This window comes from Globicephala melas, chromosome 3, assembly GCF_963455315.2.
Source record: "Globicephala melas chromosome 3, mGloMel1.2, whole genome shotgun sequence".
Taxonomy (NCBI): Eukaryota; Metazoa; Chordata; class Mammalia; order Artiodactyla; family Delphinidae; genus Globicephala; species Globicephala melas.
In genome coordinates this window covers 83,025,651-83,049,239 of record NC_083316.1, presented here as the reverse complement: position 1 = coordinate 83,049,239, position 23,589 = coordinate 83,025,651, and the positions used below count along the sequence as shown (strand labels likewise).

Below are 23,589 nucleotides of genomic sequence, written 5' to 3'. Positions count from 1 at the left end.
CTAACTACGGGAAGATGCAAGAAACTTAGTTCGTAAAATTTTCTCCTGAAAATGTCTATCAGAGGGCCAGTTTTGCCAGTTTTCCCAGAGCACAAAGTGCTTCATCGTGACCTTCACCCTGAACTCCTTTCAGGGTGTACTTTAGGTCCGCAACTGCAGTGGCTAACGGCTTGACTCTTGTAGAACTGGATGGTGGGCAACATTCTCTATCTTACAATTCCTTCTCTTCCAGTCTTAATTTCGACCAAAGTTTGGGAGGCATTTCGTGACCAATTTGTCCCTTGTTGCTAGGGATGCTCATTCCCAGACCAGGCAAATATTTTGTTGATAGGCCACTCAATGTGCTATTACTGGACTGGGTCCTGTTATCAGTAGCCAAAAGCCTCTGGACCATCTGTCTTACTAAGCTGTTATGGTCCAGGATATGGTTTCCTCTTGCTGCTTTTTCCCATATCTGGAGTTACACTATTACAATCATTGATCTTATAGGACTATATATTTGGTTAATGGTTTCAAGTCGCCTAATCATCATTAATTTTATCTGAGGCTCAGTCACATATTTGGTAGCGTAAGAAACAATTATCTTGTAAAATAGGCAGAATACAAATGATACTGCTAGTGACATGAGTAAGGTCATAGGTGAGTATTTAAGCTAAGGACTTACATTAGGTGTAGCCCAGCATCTCCCAGATTGTCTGACCAGGCAGTTCTGCACCAATCTCTACCATTAAGGAAAATGATAATTGCCACTGTACATAAAGTTTACCAAAGATGTCTGCACGTACAAGGTGAGTGGTGGGTCATCGTGAGCCCTGACAGGATTGAGAAAGGAATGCTGTCTTCTAAAGAAGTACACGGCTGTTGCCAGAAGAAGAAAAATTGATCTTTATGATTGACCAGATATTTCTGTCATTGGGGAGGTCTGATTAATGCATAATGCAGATGCACAATGCACACTAGAGGGGAGGGAGGAGGCCAAAGGGCAGAGAAAAAATTTATGTTTAAATTTTTCTCGTCTTGCCTTAAAATGTGAATTTTTAATCTCATCATGGTGTTAAAATATCCTCTTTGCTTTATCTTCTTTCACTAAAACAGCTTTGTATTCTCAAAATGATTTCCTTAGGGTGTGAATGAGTTCTTGATATTCTTACACATCAAAAGCCACTACTGGTATCATAACCAAAAATATATGTGAAAGTCTGGGAATGTTCATTTAAGTACTGTCTATATCACGGAGCAACTGAAGAATAGATTTGCATCTATAAAATGAGTGTGATAAAGTCCATGACTCAATGTAGAAAAATAATGCAAGGCTTTTGACACTGATAGATTTTTGTTATTAGTGTTATAACTCAGATGGGAGGATAAGAGGTTAAGCAGTCGGAAAACATCTGCTGACTGTCTCCAGGGCTGAGCCTGAGTGGCATCGGGGGTAGGGAGTAGAGGATGTTTCTGTGAAGCAACTGAAAAGTTCAGCCCATGAAATATGCTGTGAGCTGTAATGCTTTAAAGAAGCATGGATTTTGCCAAATATTGGGGGATAAAAAGCCCATCCCATTTTTAAATGGAGAATAAGGCTGGATTGTTAAAGCCAGGTCACTAGAACAGTTTTAGGTAATGTACATTTACTAGTTTGCATATTGAACAGATTCTATATATGTAGTGAAAAGATCCTACTTTTAAATGTTAGATGAACACTTTGAGCTGGTTAAAAGCATCAATTATTGTCCTTGGTGTATGGTTATAAAGTCGATTATAACTACTCTATAGATTAACAGGGAATATATGCTGCAAGGCAGATTTTAAAAATCCATTTAAAATGACATGGGTATAGGGACTTCCCTGGTGGTCCAGAGGTAGAGAATCTGCCTTCCAATGCAGGGGACGTGGTTTTGATCCCCGGTCGGGGAACTACGATACCACATGCCGCAGGGCAAATAAGTCCATGCGCCACAACTACTGAGCTCTCACCCCTCAATGAGAGAGCCCGTGTGCTGCAAACTATGGAGCCCACGCACCCTGGAACCCACACGTCACAACTAGAGAGAGAAAATCTACGTGCCACAACTAGAGAGAAGCCAGCACGCCACAATGAAGAGCCCGCACCACAACGAAAGACCCTGCATGCCTCAACAAAGATCCCACATACCACAACTAAGACCTGACGCAGCCAGAAAAAAAATAAAGAAAATAATTTAAAAAAATAAATAAAATGACATGGGTATAATGTCATTAAGAATTCTAATTATTCAGTGATGCAACTCAATGGCAAAACACAGTGGCCTGTCTGCTTGAGGTGAGTTAACAAATGCAACTCACTTATGTCTCCAACTCCTAATAAAGATGTCTTTCCAATCTGACTCAGCATTTGTATACAATTTATATTCACAGAATTATGGAATTTTAGAGCACAGAGGAGTTCTCTAAATGATCTAGTGTTAGTCCCTTGCTAGAATGAAAAAATCAAGACCAGCCCACAAGGGATAAATAATTTACCCACGGAATCTAGACAGTTAGCTACACGTTCACTCTATAATGCTGTCTTTCAAGTAATAATTTTAGCAAAAAAAATACGTGCAGCAATTACTTCACTCAAAATTGCTGTTTTCACTTTCACATTTTTCTTTGAATTCTCTCTTTCCCCAACCTGGAAGTCTTTTGGAAATATATTTTATAAACTTAATTTCAAAATAGTATATTTAAGAATATTAATATTTTAAAGGAGGCAACATAATGTGTTTGCTCTGATATTCCCTTAACATGAGAACGGTGAACTACACTTAGTTCACTGTACGTAATTTTTCTTAACAATTAGGGCCATAATAACATTTAAGTGATATTTTATTTTTTCATTCATTCTCTTGAACCAAGAGAATCTGCTAAAGCAGGTTCCCTCTAGCCATTTTCACTAATTCTAGTTCAAAGGTAAATATTGCTAATTTCACAAGACATATTTTTAAAACATAAAGACCAAAATGTGTGATTTGCTGAATAAGATTCAGAAAAGGCTGTCACAGAATAATCTTTTAATGCCAGGATTTTATTTACAAAAATTTACTGAAGAGCAAAAACAGGAATGTTGATATCAATGGGTATTAACTGTGATTTGCTGACTCCATTTTTATATAAACCCAGTCATGTGAGCTGGGTTCCCATGTGATACGCCCCTTTCATCAAATAACTTAAGCCTATTAACAAATGCTTTGATGGTACTTGGTCCATGGAGATTTCCACTAATTGCCCCATGCTTTTAACACTTCCAAATACATATTACAATTGTTTATTGTAAAAATGACTAGAAAGCAGTCGCTGCATGCCTCGAATCAGCCTGATGAATATTAGGATGCACAGAGAAAGGTCTATCAGTCTACACGATCATGCAGGGGCAGGACCACAGAACAGACCCCTTTCCAGTGCAAAGCAGGACACACCAGTCATTCTGGATTGTTAAATATGTAACAGTGATTCTGCCTATAGGTGCAAAATATGAGGCTTAAAACACACGGCTATTTTCAAAGATCACTCTACCAAAGATCACTCTACTCTACCAAAGATCACTTTGGTAGTTCAATCATGAACTACCAAAGAATAAAATGAAAGGGAAGATCTCAAGCCAGAATTATGCTGTAAGCTTCTGGGGGTAGAAAATTATTTATCCTAGAACATCCCACAGCACCTGCTGCAGTTCTAGCATATAACAGGCATTTAACAGATGTTTATTGATTGTTCAAGACATGATATTAAGATTCACTGCAGTGATTAAATTCTAAAACTGCAACAGTTACTTGAATAAATGGGAGGCACTGTGGTAAAAGAGAAATAACTTTAGATTTGGAATCTAACAAACCAGGGTTCAATCCTGGTGTGACACCCACCAGCCATGTTACCTTGAGCAAATCACTGAATCTTTGAGCTTCAGACTCCTTGCCTGTAAAGTGGGGACAATAATACCAACTTTGCAAAGACGTTAGGCTAAATTTTAATTTTCATTTTAAATGGGGTATACAGATCACCTAGCACAATGTCTGGGATAAAAGAGTACTCAGTGAACAGATCTATGGTGCTCTTTGGGTTGAATCATGAACTTAAAGAAATAAACATCAGAGTATCCATTATCTCAATTTCAATCTTTCTTCACAAGCTGTCTCCACCTTGACACATTATCTATGACAACAGACATATATTTATAAAGTCAGTGACAAAGACTGATGGCTGTGTTCCATAGCAGACTAAATAACTGTGATAATCAAACCACGGCAACCATGTGATGCAAAAAGAACAACATTGTTTTCTAAAAAAGAAATGTTCTGCCTATTTACTAATCAGTTGTAAAATACCTGCAGAGATGCACTTTGTACTTATAAAAAACACAGTTTCTCACCCATCTATGTACTATGAACCCATCCCTTACCAGTAATTTTCAGTGGACGCTGGCATATTGCATCCAAAAAGTAGCATATGATGGACAGTATCCATGCTGGCACGGGGTTTGAAGTCAACTGTTAAGAGAAAATGATACATGATCGTCAATACAAGTTATACTTCTGTGCACAAGTGTCACAAGAGACCCCAGCATTGAACATTTCAAGTAGCTGTATAACAAAGATATTTTGATGCTCTTATGACAGAATGCTCTGGTTGTATAAATTATCTTATTCCTTAAGATGAACAGGATTTGATAATTTAGTAGGATAATAAACTATTATATAACAAAAGAGAAAATAATAGGCTGAAACTACAGATATACCCACACACACATTAATGAAAGCCCCCTTTTAAAGTGATGAGAGCATTGTGTGGGTATAAAATGAAAGCTCCAGGCTATGTATTCACAATATATTTCCTTCCAGAATTCGGTAGAGTTCTGAGCACCATACAATACTGCACAACATTGTACTGAAACAGAAGCCACAGTGAGTGGTCAAAACATAAGCAAAAGGATTCAGAACACAAATTTATTATCATCTTAAAATAACAGTAGCCACTGGATTGTGATATGGAGAAACAAGTTACTAGAAAAGAAAAGAAAAGTGGAAAATGTATCTTTACAAAAATACACAAGAAGAAAAATGTCCTGGATGAGTACTGTGCACTTGTTAAAGGGATACTGAAACTTGCACATTGTCATTTCTCTTTTTGTCCTAATAATAGTGGTTGAAAGACATTAAAATAAACAAAAGTCAGTTCAGAGGTAGAACAAAGAAAAATCAGGGGTAAGTTATATTATTTAGTATGATCAATATCGAGCATGAGCTTTCTTTCCTGGTTTGGGTGTGGCTCATCCCCTTTTGTCCACATTCAAAATGCTGCCCTACTGGGCAGTTTTCAAGTCACCTTTACACATAAAAATGCTAAATAGTCTAAAATGATCTTAAGTCTTGGGTGTGTGTAAAACTGCATCTTTTAGCTCTTTTTGTCTATTTGATAAAATTAATAAAACACCTTTTATTGCTGAAATGTCTATCTGAGACATATGTATTTATAAAATAAAAGATGTTCTACATCAAACTATAGCACCACGACTTGCATAATGTGGTTGATCAGAAAACACAAGGTGCCTACTGTGAGCCATCTTGACTCCCAACTTTCATGGAAAATAAAAAGCCTTTCATTTACTGCACTGAAAATAAGAATTAAAGCCTAAAAATCACATCTTGAGATTTTCATACTGCTATTTAAAAAACCAACAGAGGTTAGCTGGAAAATGGACTTGATATAACTTGAGGCTTTGTTTTCTGTTACCAAAGAATATAGTAAGCCTAGGAAAGTGAAGAAGACACTTTGGAAGGAAAGAAACAATTAGAAATTACAATATTTCCCAAATCATAGAAAATCATATCATTACCAAGCCTAAGTTTGTTACAAAAGAAATGGAAGAAGGATTCTATCTCCATAGGCTCACTCTCAAGTTGAGTGCGGGATTTCTTTCCCCCCTTCCAGAATCCTCCCAGGGGATCATTCCTCTAAGGAAGCAAACTGAAAAGGCCCTGAGGTGGGAGCACCTAGCCTTTGTCTTTTACTCACTTTACATTTATTTTGGTATGTGATGCAATTTGCTATCTTATATTCATTTTTATCAAATGGCTTCTATCATTCTATGGATGTCTATAACTTTTTGGTCTGATTAAATCTACCTCCCACTCTTTTTTTTTTTTTAAATATATATCCCTATGCCAGCCAGTCTATGAGGGGCTGTGAAATGAGAGGCTGACTCCTCTGCTTTTTCAGAACCTATGTAGATGATCATAGGGGTCCCATCCCCCTTAGATTCTTTGATTATGGGTGGATTATATTAATAGATTTCCCATGATTGAATCATTCTGGGAGTTTTGGTAATAAACCAACATGGCCACGTGCATTTTATCAAGAATTAAACTGCTGGATGAAAAAACAATGTGAGTTCGAGGTGTCAGCTAAAAATCCAGGTGTAATGATCCAGCAGAAGATTGGAATTCCATAACTCTTATTCAAGGAAGAGATCAGAGAATTACATATTTGGGAATCACTCAAAAATTGAACCCTGAAGCCATGAGGGTAAACAAAAGCACCAAAGGTGATAGTAGGAACCATAGCTAAGGCTCAGGACAGTTCTAGGGACAGCCCTGAGCTGTCAGGGTCTGTGTAGTAGACCCTAACAGTGTTTTGGGTTTTTTTTTTTTTTTTAATATTAATGCAGTGTGTGTACTGTTGTGAAACAAAGCAAAAACCTTTTTGAAAGAAGAGTGGGCTACCATTAAATTTATAAAGTCAAATATTAAGCAAAAGATTCAGGTAAGGACAGAGAAGAGACCTATTGGGAGAAAACAGATCATGAAGACAACAACATACAGTCTCTGTGGCTTTTCACTAGGAAGCAAAGCCAAAAGTTTTGCTTGGGCTCCTGCTTATGCAAGAGGATCTTCTCGTTGTCCTTTGTACAGGGCAAACATTATTCAAAGTATAACTTCTCTAGCCATTTTCTGATTTTTTTTTCCTTCTTCTGACATACTATTTTAAGAAGCACTTATTTGTTCCACAGTGAACTCTTAGTAGACATGTGTTTAATTTTAGTTTCTATAGTGAGAAAGAAGTCAATATCTTTAAGGGGTAGTAAAAGAAAATCCCTCAGGGGCTTCCCCGGTGGCGCAGTGGTTGAGAGTCCGCCTGCCGATACAGGGGACACGGGTTCGTGCCCCGGTCCGGGAAGATCCCACATGCCGTGGAGCAGCTGGGGCCGTGAGCCATGGCCGCTAGGCCTGTGCGTCCGGAGCCTGTGGTCCGCAACGGGAGAGGCCACAGCGGTGAGAGGCCCGTGTACCGCAAAAAGAAAAAAAAAAAAGAAAATCCCTCAAAGTTCCCTTTCATAAAAACTTATTCTCACTGACTCATACATTCCTGCAGAAACTCAAGATCTAATTTAAATGCCAAGTAAATTATTGGTATAGAGTGAAAACAAACAACTAACCATCTTTTTCATCTCCTAAAGAAAGAGTATAATAAACTATTCATATAATTGTATCTGGAAGTAAAATTCATTGCAAATTGAAATGAAAAACACATCCAGCAAAATAAATGTCATATCAAAATACAAATCTAAACCAAACAGTAGATGCCATAAAATACAGCAAAGATAAAGCAGGACTTGGACAGTTTCATTGAAGGGCCTGCTGCCAGTACTGGGCAGAGGTCAACTGGGAAAAGATTAGGCTGACAGGTCCATTTCCTGGGTTTGTACCACTCCTACTTATTATTCCTGGCTTTGCAAAATAAGACCCCACCCCTAGGGAATAAGAATAATGTCCACTGAGCACAGGATACACAGATAACTATGCTAGAGATTTCAACACTACACAAAATATAATATGGAAAAATATTTAAAAATCACATCTTAAATTCCCCCTTCTTTCTTTTTCTCTCATCATACACCAAAAGAAATAAAGGATCCAAGGGGAAGGGAGCTAGAGGATAATACTGAAAACAACTGCATTTAAGTGTGCGATTCTGACAGGCAGAATAAACAAAGGCAGCCTTGGGATGGTGACAAACAGGCAAAGACCACTGCCTTGCGAGAATGCAAGCGTGTATTATATCCGATAAGATTAAAAGTGCCACTGACTCCTCTAACTCAATAATAAGATGACAGTTGCTTAAGTGGAAATGGTTCTTCAGCCTCAATGGGTGTTAGCAGTTCAGACGGCCTAATGGATAAGACCAGGGGAAATTTTATAGGCAAGTTAAGTGCGAGTGAGTCCTGGGAACCAAATACTTTTGAAGGACTAAAACTCCAGAAATAGAGACTCAAGCATATTAATTAAAGGAAATGTGATAATACTGCAAGTGCATAGGTTGGAGGATTTCTCAAAGAATAATTTCATCTGAAATGAAAGACTTGAAAGTACATGTGTGGGTGACATATTGAGCAGAGAGATAACTAGGTCTATTTTCTGGAGTTCTAAGCAAAATTTGTTCTAACTGCATGAGCTTGTTCAGGATTTATGGCCTCTTTTAGCTAACATCAGACTACAATCAGGGCCATAAAATTTTCTAAAAATGTGACCTAAGAGAGAATTTCATTTAGCACTTGGCTTTCTCTCCATTTTTCCCTTCCAAGTGGATATCCAGGTCTGCATGTCAAATTCTGATGTATCTGCCAGACCTAGGACGTGGAAATATTTCAAAGAACTCACATAGCCAAGTGGAGGAATATGCAATTTAGGAGATATCTATGTACACATATAACCAACCCCGAAATACCACTGGAAATGGGAGGAACACCCTTTTTAGCCAAAGGAAGGCAGTAAAGAAATACTACAGACCATGGATAATTAACCTATCGAATAAAAAAGAACTGACTTGCAAATGCAAGTTTGAATCTCCAAAACTTAGGCATTCCTGAATTATTACCTATATGTATCACCAGAGAAAACTGTTAACTTTATTTCTTTTTTCCTCTTAGTGGAATCATATTACACACAGTAAACAGCTTATTTCATATACTGTGGATATTTTTACATGTTATTAAACATTTTTTGTCAATGATACTTTTCAGCTAGTGCTGTGCATTAGAATTATCCTATGGAGTTTGTTAAAAATACAAGTGCTCAGGGCCAATCCTAGATCAGTCCTGCCCCTTCCCTCATCAATATCTTATTTGAATCTCCAAAAGTTGTTCCAGGCAAGTGTCTCTTTGCAAAATTTCAAAGGTGAATCAGAGGTGATTCTGACAACAGTCAACATTTTCAGTGGCAGTGGCTGAATATATTCTATCACGTGAGCATATGCAGAGTTTACTCATCTTAATTAACTTGGGTTGTATAGTTCTTTTAAATGTACAGAGTAAACAGTAAAGACAAGGTTTCTTTTAAAACGAATTTATAAATGTTTCTGAAGGCAAAAATTAGTTGATCCTTTAGAATTGTTTTATTAAAAGAGATCATTGGAACTCTACATTACGTCAGGCAGTTTTAGCTGTATCACCTAAAATCGTTTTAGGGCTGAGGTCTGAAGCAAGCATACAAATGGAACCCCTGGTGAGTATGTTCATGTCTGTGATAGAGTCCGTCTTCTAATAATCCTAGTGCTTTCAAGCCATTTTCAACATTGAGAAAATAGAGAGATGTAAGGTTCAAGAAACAATAATGTAAAAGAGCTGTCATAATTTTAAAAAAAATATCAGTTCCCCAATCTTAATATCACTCCCATAAACATTTCTTTATTTCCAAAAAATAAAGATTATACTTCAGAAACCATTCATAGGAACTGAAGATAATGCTCTAAATTGCAATTTAAGTGTAGGCTATGATCAACCTTAATGTTCATAATCTTGCAGTTGGGCGAGAAAAGTTCAGACAGATGTAAAGCTCACAGCAGCATAGTCCATTTGGCTGCATGTTGAAAACCCACAGCAATGGCATATTATATTACCTTCTGCCGGCTTTCTGCAAACCATAAAGCAATTCTACACTAAAATAAAGACCTCTGCTTGAACATTTTTAATCAGAAAGTTTAACAGAAAAGTTGTCGTTAGCTCTCGCTAGCTTGGACAATGATATACAATTCAGAAAGAATCCTTAACGTGGTTTATGAGGACTTTAAGCTGCTGTTGCCAAATTAACCAAGAAATAAGACACGCAAGCAAGTCTATAAATTGAACGCAAATTTCAAGTGAAATAATCCTTACCGCTGAATAAAGGAATTTCAGCACAAAAAGAATTAAACTTCTAGATGAAATACCTTTTAAAAAGGAACTTTCTGGTATATGTCAGAACCAACTAAACGGTCAATAAATAGACTTTACCAGCCAGACTATGCAAGATAAAATAGCATAAGCTTCATTAAGCCCTATTTTTGTAATGTCATCTCTGTAATATCCCCCTATTAATTTCCCACAGAATCAAATCCACATTCCCCTCTTGCCTTCCCAGAATATCGCAGCAGTCTCCGATCCTGCTACATTTCCAACAAGACAACCTCCAACATACACTCTGTGCTCTCACTGGCTGCCCTTCTCACCTAGTAACCATAACCACTAACGTTTACTGAGGGCTTACCCTGTGTATGGCTCATTTACTGCTCACAACAACCCTATGAGTCTGGTCCTTTCCCCCTCAGACAGATGAGCCTGAGTAACAACCGCCCATGGCCATGCAGCCAGCAAGTGGCGAGGCTCACGCGTGTGCCCAGTACGCTCCTTCTGTGCTCATATGGTTGGCAGCTGGAATATTTTCCTCCTTCTGCAGATCCAAATAGACCGTCTTCCCAGACCCAGATCAAACACTGCCATCTCTGTCATGAAATTTTCTCTGACTAAAACAGTTCACACTGGTCTTTTTAGAGTTGGCCACTGAAATTGTCCCCACTGAAATAGCTGAAATGGATACTTCAGAATGACTGTCAAAATGCCAAGAACCCCTAGACACTGAAGGATGTTTTACACATCAAACCTGATCCAACCCTGGGCTTTTGGAATTGGCCGTTTTCTGGGGAGTGGGGAGGAGTGGCATTTTGACATTACTGCATTAAAACAGCTTTGTCAACATGTCAGTTACTTTTTGGTGACCTCTAGATGCACTGAATTGAAGACATTCCTAAGTCTCAGCTTCATAAAATATAATGAAATGGTTCCTACCCCTCCTCTCTGTTTTATTACCTGACAAAACTCTGGGGGCTTGGGGGGGCTGTCATGTTGGAAATGTGGGTATTTGGGTGACTAAAGGATAGAGGACATTTAAGAAATATGCTGAGACAGAGTGTATAGCAACAGATTCTCCTTCTTGATTATGACCAAGCAAATGAAGTTTTAGCCACTCATCAGAGACCTCCAGTACGGTGTATCTTATTTGTGCCACTTCAGCTCTCTCCAAGTAGCTTTCACTAAAAAACTAGAATAGCCTCTGAGTATGGCTGCTGGGAGGTACCCAACGGTCATGTGGAAGTCAGAGACTAAATTATTCATGTTGGAGAAAATCCTAGGTGAAAAGAGAAGTATATGTAGTCAATTAATTGGAAGCAGAAAGGTGACAGAATGATTGCATTGGGATGGGGACTCACACACACACCCCCTTCTATTTACTGCTGTCAAAGCCATAAAATGTGGATAAATGAGCACTGAACCCTGCCAGATCTTGGTCTTTACAGTCATACTATGTAGCTGACCCATAAGCATGATCAAAATTAGATTGCTTCTGTAGTTTCTGAAGTATCCCAACATCACCTTAACATGTGCTTTAAGACAGGTCACATTTGGAAATATTCAAGTCTAACTGTACAATTCTGCAGTAGGAATTGTTTCACATTCAACAGAGAAGCCCAAGAAAATGAAAAGCAATGAATCATTAGATTAATTTTCATCTATTTCTAAATTCAATGCTTCTATCTGATTTGTATAGTGCAATTTGATAGATAGGGACCTGCCATCATTCACTAAGGAAAAGACACATTTATTTACTGGTCATCCACGTCAGGGAAAGCAAGTGGATGAAGATGACAGTCAAATTTCTTGGCTGAGTGGGCTGCTGTCAGAGCCAATTCTTCTGAGTGTCTATAAAACACCTTTCAGACAGCAACACAGTTCAGTGGTCAAATGTAGATTTTATCATACCCTCACCCATTCCAGTTCTGTGGTTCTTTATTAAAACAACAAACAAAAGCAGTGCTCTAGGGAAAGCTATAATTTTGTTCAGAAGATGAAAATTATACTTATCTTCATTATAGTATTTTCTCAAACACCTACTTTAATTCATATTTAATAATTCAATGCTAACATATAAACACATCAAACATGTTGGACAGGCTTATATGTATATATTACAGGCATATGCACATGAAATTCCACGATAATTGTGATGGTATCTTCTCAAAATTAAGAAATATGTTTATTTAAATGAGTTACATAATTAGTCACACAAGTGTAAAAATTATAAATTACTCAAAGGCAATTTTGGCTTTTACCACCATCAAGAGAGTTTGTTTTAGTCCTAATAAGCAGTCTGCCTTTTGTAATTTTCTTCAGAAATTTGAAAAGCAAAAGAAGAAAGTCCTTTTTATATGTTGTAACATTTGTATTCTTGTCTTCTAGAATTCTGCCAGGCTGTGATTTCCTTGAATTTGTATCATATTACATCTCCACTGCCTAGCCCAATAACTGGCACACGGCAGAATTTTAGAAGTTTGCTAAACTATTTACAATAGCCAGGCTATGGAAGCAACCTAAATGTCCATCGACAGATGAATGGATAAAGAAGATGTGGCACACATATACAGTGGAATATTACTCAGCCATAAAAAGAAACAAAACTGAGTTATTTTTAGTGAGGTGGATGGACCTAGAGTCTGTCATACAGAGTGAAGTAAGTCAGAAAGAGAAAGACAAATACCGTATGTTAACACATATATATAGAATCTAAGAAAAAGAAAAGAAAAAAAATGGTACTGATGAACTTAGTGGCAGGGCAGGAATAAAGACGTAGATGTAGAGAATGGACTTGAGGGCACGGGGCGGGGGGGAAGCTGGGGCGAAGTGAGAGTAGCATTGAGATATACACACTACCAAATGTGAAACAGCTAGTGGGAAGCAGCTGTATAAGCACAGGGAGATCAGCTCAGTGCTTTGTGACCACCTAGAGGGGTGGGATAGGGAGGGTGGGAGGGAGACACAAGAGGGAGGGGATATGGGGATATATGTATACATATGGCTGATTCACTCCGTTGTACAACAGAAACTAACACAGTACTGTGAAGCAATTATACTCCAATAAAGATCTATTAAAAAAATTTTTTTAAGTTTGCTGAATTTATGAACAAGTGGCTTTCTTAGAAAACAATTATTCCGTTATATTCAAATGAGTATAATTTAAGACAAAAGAGTAAATTGTCTACTATTCAATATGTTGCCTTATAAAATGGCCAAACAAAACACTTTTTTAGGGTCCACTCATGTATAAGCAAGCAATTACTGAGTCCCTGCCATATCCTGTGGCACATATCCTGCTGGCATTCAAACATTTTAAGGGCACAGATAATGAAAACAGAAGGTGCAAAATGATAAGTGTCTTAAGAAAAAAAATGAACAAAGTTTTATAGGTGCTTACAAGTCTTCATTTCTAACCATATTTAATCTTATGATAAGGCACCCTGAGACCCAGAATTTCAGACAACACACAAAAAAGCCAAAATTTCATTCATGGAAAAGCCTTGGTTACCCCACAACTAAAACGTTCACTTTGGGAATTGGGATAAGCTATGTATAATCACCCTCCCAACATATAACCTGTATATCCAAGCCCTTTGCCTTCTGCAAATGTTTAAACCTTCATGTGTATTGGGTTTTATTTCATAAGATGGTTTGAGGTTTATTTTACTTTTTGGCAGAACTGACCAGAGTGTTCCCAGTAGGGAATGAAGGTAAGGGAATGAAAGAATAATTGTTTTTAATGTGAGGAAGACAGAGATGTGCGATTGCTGTATTTCAGCTCCTTCTATCCATTTGATAACTTCTTCCCTTTATCCCCTGTATCACTATCCCCACACCTAAATCTGTTATGATTTAAATGGCATACATGTAGGGAGCACATATATAGTAAAAGCTTCTTAACCTCTCTGACCTTCTGTTTCTTTTTCTCTAAAATGGCTTAAATACACTTAGTTTTCTGTGTCTTAGTGTCTGGCAAGTCCTCAGTAAACGATGGCTGGTGGTGGGCTGATTATAGGAACAAGCATGCCTATAATAGGACAAACTATTGTCCTAGCACCTGATTAAATCACAGACACAGATGTTCCTGTCTCTGTTTCTCTATATGAAATAGGACAACCTACAGTGCTGTCCTAAGAATTAATGAGATTATACATGCAAATTTTTCCTTACTTACTCCCTTATATAAATCATTGTTGGTACTTCTCTTTGGTTTTCAATTTTCCAGTTCTATTTTGCCTATACCTAAACTTCTGTGGTTGCTGAATTATGTAAACAACGGTAACCACAAATCTCCTGGGGGTAGTATATTAAAGGACTAACACTGAAAATGAAATAATCATGTTTTGAACAGGTGACAAAATGTTTAGTATTCATGCAATCCTCCCAGCAATAAAGTAAAGAAGAAATACTGAAAATAGTTATAATTATTCTTATAAGATCCTTTAAGGACGTTAGAACTGGAAACAGTTTAATCTTAGATGAGAGTTGCCTAAGAAAAATGGACAAATGTTTAACACCTGGTTGTAATATAGCCCTTTATGTGTTTCCTGTGAATATTTTTCTTGACTGAATATGTTGACTTGTACTTTCAATTTTAAGTTATGTGAAAGTAAACACATTTATATTAGGAGAGCAATAACACATTCCAGGATATATATTTATAGGCCTTAGAGTCACCAGCTCTGAAATCATTTACTACCACTACCTCCAGAAACAAGCCAGTAACCTATTAATGTGAGACCTGTAATACTGCTCTGAAACACGACTACCATATTTATACAGGTGTGTAGAGGGGCCTTCTCTTCAAAAACAGGAGGAAGAAAGTCTACTCCTAAACTTGGACAAAGAAAATACAAAATTAGTAAAGAAAAACTTCAGGTACAGTTCCTTTTTATTAGTAAACATTGTTTTCTCCTAAGCTATCGAATATGTGGACATGAAACTGAGGAAAGCTTTACTGTTAATATTTTAATTATGAATTTATATCCTAAATCACTTTTGGTGTTACTCAAAGCACGACAATTAGGAACTTAAATTATTTTTCTCCCTTTAAAGTTAAAGTTCAGGATCTGGAAGCACCATACTTCCTAACTTTTTTCCTGGTAATGTTCAATTGTTACACAAAGGAACATCACTCAGGCAATGTTCAAATTCTCAAGGCTGACTTATTTTTAGGAGTTAACTATGAAGCAAATTTTGTTTAGAGTGTTGATACAGGTTGTATTTTCTGTTGTGATTGCCACCAAAGTGTGTGAAAAAAATAGATGCACATTGTTCTGGCTTTGAAGATCTATAATGTATTTTCCTGTGGGGAACACCTCATGAAAGTTCATCCTCAGATGGCCCCAAGGCTACTGTACACATTTTACAATTCATATAATAGCCATTTCAGACAGTCCACTTGAAGATTAGTTTCAAGGGAACAAAGTACAACTCTCACTACCATCACTTTCTCTCCAAAATCAACATCTCAAAGTAGAAAAACAAGGGACGGGGGCAAATCCATGAATAATTTGCCAATCACATGTCTTCCCTAAACAGTTAAATGTCTGTCATAAGGGATGTTTAAATTAAAACCATCTAGATGAAAACAGATGGTGCTCTGTCACATTTTCTATCTGATTTAAAGGCTCAGCTGGGGAAGGAGCTGTCATTTAAGAGCCCTCTTATTCTATAATATAGACAACAGGGCTGAGGTTCCTTCTGTCCTCCCTCCCTCCCTCTCTCTTTCCCTTCTTCCCTTCTCTCATTCACTCCTACTTTCATTCCTTCCTATCCATCTACTTGTCTGACAGGTAAAATCTTACATTCCCCAATGCTGATTCTGAGTGCAGTCGATTTATAGCATGAACCAGCAGGTATATAAAGAGTCTGTTGAGTGGAGCGGAATTAAGCATCCAGCCACAGACAGAAAGCCAATACTCTACAAATGGCACCACACGGCATTGGGAGCCATCGACATCTGCATGCAACTCCTTAACTACTATTACTCATAAGTCTCTCCAGATACAGTTTGTAATCTTGTCTCTCAGTGGCTCACTGGTTTGTTTCTGCATTAGGCATTATAAATGCATTTTTAGAAACTGACAGTAAAAGATTAATATGTTCATAACCATCAAAGAGAACCTTTCACTGATTTCCAATAGCTGCCCTTCCTTCAACTGCCCACCCCTCCACACCATCCAATTAATACTTACTCACGAAGGCTTCCTCATCCATTGGCAAATGCACTGACATGCAGAAGTACGTATCAGACTATTAAAGAAAGAAAGATACAAAATATGAATTAAACTGCTGCCAGTAAAGAAGAAATAACTTGTAAAAGCATGGGCTCTATGACTGAAAAAGAACTACTGGTCCAGTGAGGTGAAGTTGTCTGCCAAATGCTGGGTGCCAGGTTAATGGAAGGGCTAAGCCTAGAACTTAGGTTCCCTAAACATTTTTCTATGATTCTTTCCTAAACAACGTCAAATCCTATTTATAAAACCAATTATCATAAGTAATATTTCTAGTACTGTCACAGTTAAAAGGCAACATTTTAAATGCTTCTATATAAAGTAAAACAATTCAATGCATTTGACTTTAAAATGGTAGGAGTTAGTTTTGACCATCTTTGCTATTTGCATAATTAAATATTTAATTTCTTGAATCACTTTACAACTTACCAAAATATTAATTAAAAAGATACAATAGGGGGCTTCCCTGGTGGCGTAGTGGTTGGGAGTCCGCCTGCCAATGCCGGGGACATGGGTTCGTGCCCCGGTCCGGGAAGATCCCACATGCCGTGGAGCGGCTGGGCCCGTGAGCCATGGCCGCTGAGCCTGCGCGTCCGGAGCCTGCGCTCCGCAACGGGAGAGGCCACGACAGTGAGAGGCCCGCGTACCGCAAAAAAAAAAAAAAAAAAAGATACAATGGGGACTTCCCTGGTGGCGCAGTGGTTAAGAATCTGCCTGCCAATGCAGGGAACATGGGTTCTATCCCTGGTCTGGGAAGATCTCACATGGCACGGAGCAACTAAGCCCATGTGCCGCAACTACTGACCCTGTGCTCTAGAGGTAGTGAGCCACAACTACTGAGCCCATGTGCCATAACTACTGAAGCCCGCGCGCCTAGAGCCCATGCTCCGCAACAAGATAAGGCACCGCAATGAGAAGCCAGCGCACCGCAATGAAGGGTGGCCCCCGCTCGCCACGACTAGAGAAAGCCCGCGCGCAGCAATGAAGATGTAACGCAGCCAAAAAAATAAATTAATTTAAAAAAAAGATACAATGAATAAAAGTTGGTTTTGAAATATATTATGTTTGGTTGTTCTCCCTTTATTATTTTTTAAAGATTTTTTTTTTACGTGGACCATTTTTTTTTAAAGTCTTTATTGAATTTGTTACAATATTGCTCCTGTTTTATATTTTGGTTTTCTGGCCCTGAGCCCTGAGGCATGTAGGAACTTAGCTCCCTGACCATGGACCGAACCCACACCCCCTGCACTGAAAAGCGAAGTCTTAACCACTGGACCCCCAGGGAAGTCCCTGTTTCCCCTTACTTTAAAATTTTTATGTAGTGCATTGAAGAAATCAACATTAACTCATTATTCTTTCTTTTCCAGTTATTAGTCTCTTATCTAAATTGCCATTTTCTACTATCAAATACACTAGCATCAAGAATTTTTAGTGATAAAAATTGCAAATTAAGGAGAATGGGCACCTGTCGATCTATGTATTCCACTTCCTTAATGGAAATCCATATGTAATGAAGATGTGCTATGATTTATAATATACCCAATACAAATAGAGACTGAACTCATTTAATAATTCATACTTCATGGATTATTACTGCACAGTGGTGGAATCAAGAGATTCCACAAACATGGATAGAGATAATCTGGGTTTCTCTAAACCTACTGGTCAGCACGAAAAATTGTGAAATTTGTACTTCTTTTTTTCATTTCTGTGTTGGCTGGGAAGCAAGGAGATTCAAATACACATCAAAGAAGTATCTTAAAATTTAAAAAATTAAAGAAATATGATTCAGTCTTTATTACTACTTTTATATATACCATTTCTTCTACTGGAACAAATCGTTTCATTTCTTAAAAGGCTTTATAATTATTTAGATTCACTCATTTTGATAAGGAGGAAACAGGCTGGGAAATGTTGAAGGTTGCACAGCAAGAAGGTTAAGCCACATAAATGCTGGAGATGTGACCTCTGTATCCAAAACCCAATATATTGGGTTTGGAAATATATTGGCAAAATACTGCTTAAAGATCTTACCATCATGTATAAGATTGCTCATAAATATTTTTCCAACCTCTGAATTACTAACGTTATAAAACAGACCTACTCTGTTCTAATAGAAATAAGAAATTCAAGATTCCCTTCTAGTTGAACATCCTGAGCTATGAGTAATTCAGGACTGAAAGATATTTAGTGGCAGACTATAGCTGCTGCTGCTACTAATACTACTTCTAGCCAACAGTTATTGAATTCTTATTATGAGCCAGCCATGGTTCTCAATGTTATATATGTATTGTATCATTTAATAACAAAAACAATCCAATAAAGACCCAACAGTATCCACAGATACTATTATTAACTCCTTTAAAGACAGTAAGAGTAAAAATTAGCATTTGTTGAGAGCTTACTATGTGTAAGCACTGTTCTAAGTGCTTTACATGTATTAACTCCTTTAACACTTAAAACACATTCCTATGACACAGGTACTATTATTATCCCCATTTTATAGATGAGGAAACTGAGGCAAACCAAGATTAAGCAGTTTTACTATTCATTCTGGCCAAAACCTGGTAATAGGCAGATAGGCTTCTGAACCCATCTTAGTGCAGTTACTTTAGAAAGCTGGCAATTGTAAATCTTTTCTCTGCTTCTTTGAGTTCTAAATCTTCTATCCAGAACTGTCTTCTCACATCAAGGAGATAGTTCTCAGCCAATGGATGTCCTGCTCTAACTTACATCACTGCCTCCTGTCATAAAGATAGAAGTTTGTTTTTCCTCTGGATAAGTGCCAATCAACAAACCCAGATGGCCTAGTCACATGGACTAACTCCTCCAATCCCCCTCAGTGCCTTTCCCTTAGCATAGCTCAGCCTTTAAAATAAGGTCTCCTGCTTTTTTTTCCAGCAAAGTTGAATTCAGTTCATGCTGGAGCTCCTTCCTTATTTGCAATAGTTTTTATTGAAAAAAATCTGTCCTTCCCACTTTAACTAGTGACCACCTACACTAACAAGTGTAGGAGCTGGGATCTGAACACAGACAGTCTGCCTAATGCATCACAGTTCACTCAAAGCAATATGAACAATTAATGACTTAGAAGCAAATATGAAACAAAAGTAAAATTTAACGTAGTTAAGCATATATTTAGAACAAGAAATGATCCAAAGGAGCCAAAGGTTGCAATGAAATGCAAACCAAACAAGTTCTTTTAAATTTGTACTTATAATTTTTGGGTTTTATTTTATCTTTGATTTTATTATAAGCCACGTCAAGTTATTTTTGGAATAGAGAAGTTATGGGCATAAATAGGTATGCCAAATTCAGCAAGTTTGTTCTTTTGATTAAAAAAAACCTAAGCACAATAATGGTTACATACACAGAATAAAGAAAACTACTTTTTATACTCAGAATTGATCAGAACCGTATTATAATTCTTTTTTTTTTTTATAATTCTTGCTCTTATCATCAGCTGCATAATTTTAAATGGCAGAACAACTTGGGAATGTCTTTCTTCTATAGATTTATATTTCTTGGCTTATTACTTCTCTAATGATAAGAATGTGTTCAGATTTCAAATGTTTCTGTCCTATTCTGTTAAAGCCAGTTTAAAAAAAAAGAGAAGAGATGACATAGATGCTCCACAGAATAAAGAGTATCCTACAAAATTATTTTTCGGAGAGTCTATATTAGACATTGCATCAGTGGTCTACCATGCACCATCATACTCTGATTTAGGATTTTACTTATGCTCCATTTTCAAGATAAAGAATAATTCTGTTAGAAAAAAAGAAGGTAAAACTCTTCTTTTTAAAAAATGAGCACATCAAAAAATGCAGTGTGTATCAGATCAATAATTAGCCTTCAGCTGAAAGCTCTGAAGACCACAGTGCAATAGAACAAAGAATAGCAAAAAGTAATTTATTCTTTCTCTGCAACTATAAAAGGTATCAGTGACTTTGTTCTCAAGTATTCTGGTACCATAGTTTGATTTCTAGAATTAAGTTGAAAGCTCAAGTTCCTTGGAAAGAAGATATGTTCCTAAGGTCATTTACATGGTTCGATGGGAAAAGCCAAATCTCCAAGGTCTGCCTCCCTTAGGCGGGCTGAGTAGAAGTAAGCACACTTTTGTGTTACTTCATTTTCTTCTCACAATTATGCTGTGAGTAGGTCGAAAAGGCACTGCAACTGTTTTATAGAAATGCAAACTTTCACAGAAAGGTTACTTATCCACCTAAGGCCAAGTAGTTAGTGTCAGAACTAGGATTAAAAATCTTCAGGTTTAAAAAATAAACAAATGGGACCTAATGAAACTGAAAAGCTTTTGCACAGCAAAGGAAACCATAAACAAGATGAAAAGATAACCCTCAGAATGGGAGAAAATACTTGCAAACGAAGCAACTGACAAAGGATTAATCCCCAAAATATACGAGCAGCTCATGCAGCTCAATATCAAGAAAACAAACAACCAATCCAAAAATGGGCAGAAGACTTAAATATACATTTCTCCAAAGAAGATATACAGACTGCCAACAAACACACGAAAAGATGCTCAACATCATTAATCATCAGAGAAATGCAAATCAAATCCACAATGAGGTATCACCTCACACTGGTCAGAATGGCCATCATCAAAACATCTACAAACAATAAATGCTGGAGAGGGTGTGGAGAAAAGGGAACCCTCTTGCACTGTGGTAGGAATGTAAACTGATACAGCCACTATGGAGAACAGTATGGAGGTTCCTTAAAAAACTAAAAATAGAACTACCATATGACCCAGCAATCCCACTACTGGGCATATACCCTGAGAAAACCATAATTCAAAAAGAGTCATGTACCACAATGTTCATTGCAGCACTATTTACTATAGCCAGGACATGGAAGCAACCTATGTGTCCATCAACAGATGAGTGGATAAAGAAGACGAGGCACATATATACAATGGAATATTACTCAGCCATAAAGAGAAACGAAATTGAGCTATTTGTAATGAGGTGGTGGACCTCGAGTCTGTCATACAGAGTGAAGTAAGTCAGAAAGAGAAAAACAAATACCATATGCTAACACACATATATGGAATCTAAAAAAAACAGTACTGATGAACCTAGTGGCTGGGCAGGAATAAAGACGCAGACTTCTCTAAGCAGACATAGAGAACGGACTTGAGGACACAAAGGGGGAAGGGGAAGCTGGGACGAAGTGAGAGAGTAGCGTTGACATATACACTACCAAATGTAAAACAGATAGCTAGTGGGAAGCTGCTGCATAGCACAGGGAGATCATCTCGATGCTTTGTGACGACCTAGAGGAGTGGGATAGGGAGGGTGGGAGGGAAGCTCAAGAGGGAGGGGATATATGTATACATAGAGCTGATTCACTTTGTTGTACAGCAGAAACTACCACAACATGGTAAAGCAATTATACTCCAATAAAGATGTTAAAAAAAAAAAGTCAAGTTTATGCCTTCCAGATGATTAGAAATAATTACGTATCTTTCTTGCCACTTTCTTACCATTAAGTTTTAATCCAGTTAAACTGTGATTCTGGCGAGTCTTTCAACCTTCATACCCTGTTTTTTTAACTATGAGACTAAGCCCTATACTTTAAATAAAATTTAAGACTCTTCACAAGTAAATGAATAACTTTTTTTTATAAGATATGTAATTGTTCAAGAATGGAGTAGACAATGCCTTTGCCAAACTATTATAAGTTCATAACAGCATGGGGAGAAAAAAGATTATTTAGGTGATTACAAAATACTGTTTTATCAGTAAAGGTTAATTTCTATAGCAAGTCACCAAGAATGGACAGCACTTTTTTTTTTTTTTTTTGGACAGCACTTTTAATTCCATACTGTAAGCAGCAGTCAGTTTAAGAATTTAAGACTACACTAACATGTAATCACATAGTTAACTACAACCAACTCTTCGATGAGAAACTTTTTTTTAAAGCAAACCCTTGTGAGGCAACAACATTAAGAAAATTGGAACAATACATCTCTCAAAGTAATAAAATCATTACATCACTGATATAAATAACCGACTATGTTTTTCTTTTCTTCAGGATGAACACCAAGAACACTATTTAACAATATCCTGATTAGGTAAATATGATCCCACAACCTCTATCATTCAACAATCCAAAAATATTCAACTGATTTAAACATACGATCAGTACTTAGCATATGATACCCTGTAAAAGGAAGAACATTTACCGCACATTCTAACGTCACTCTAGAACCTTCCCATCATAATTATTTATCATGGTAACATCACCAGGTAGGTATTATAGACACTACTTTAAAGATGGAAAAACTGAAGTTCAAGAAGGTAAGTAACTTGTGATTAAAAAAAAAAATTCTCAAAACTGATGAAATGGGATTTGAACCCAGTTCACTAAAGCAGTTCTCTTTCCACTATAGAAAGATAGCTATTAAAAGGTTGTTTTTCAAATCTAATATTTGAAAAGAAAATGTCAGTTCTTAGACACAATTTTAATTGTTTATTTGATTAATGGGATAAATAAAGGAATCAAAGGCATAAAATTTAACAAGAAGTTTTAGTCCAAGTCCTCTAAATTTTCAAGGGCACATGAGAACATTTCATGACAGATTGTTGACAAACTGCAGTGAACCAGACTAGAGCCACAGCTATTTAATTTGGTCATCATTTTGTTTCTGCAAGGTAAAGCAATTTGAAAACGTACACATAATTCAGATCAATATTTCTCTCTAACACTCTCTAACATTCTGAAGACACAAATACAGCACCTAATTGCCCATTACAATAGGTTCTTCATTTGAACACACTGCCCTAGAAAGGATGCTTCTGTAATTCAACCTAAACTGCCAGTGCAACCTTTCACAATTTTCCATATATCATCATCATGAATCTTCCTTTTCTCTCTGTGGGAAGAACACCGTATCTGAGCTTGGTGCCAGGCGACTGTCTGTAAAATACTGCAGATTCAAACTGCTAACATAAGGCTCAGATGTACAAAAAGGGAGAAATAATGTGCATCTACATAGCCATGTCTCTCCTTGCTATCTCTTACAGCACATCAGCCAAATCTGAATTAAGAGGGATATGATATTGCTGATGCCTCTTTACTGCTGCTTACTGGAAACTATCCAAGAAAAGCACATTTTCCTGACAAAAGAAGATAGTGTGGTAAAAATGAAAAAAAACT

General features: G+C 37.2%; 1 protein-coding gene across 21 annotated transcripts in view; it reads right to left on the bottom strand.

Annotated features, from left to right (window-relative positions):
* The window catches only part of PAM (peptidylglycine alpha-amidating monooxygenase), a 280,433-nt gene that overhangs the window by 96,940 nt on the left and 159,904 nt on the right, over positions 1-23,589 (bottom strand). For all 21 annotated transcript variants that reach the window (XM_060296067.2, XM_060296058.1, XM_060296059.1 and 18 more), the window contains 2 exons: positions 16,369-16,426; positions 4,412-4,499 (listed from right to left, as the gene is read on the bottom strand). In XM_060296067.2, coding sequence (XP_060152050.1) covers positions 4,412-4,499; positions 16,369-16,426 — 146 coding nt within the window. The remainder of the gene's footprint in view (positions 1-4,411; positions 4,500-16,368; positions 16,427-23,589) is intronic.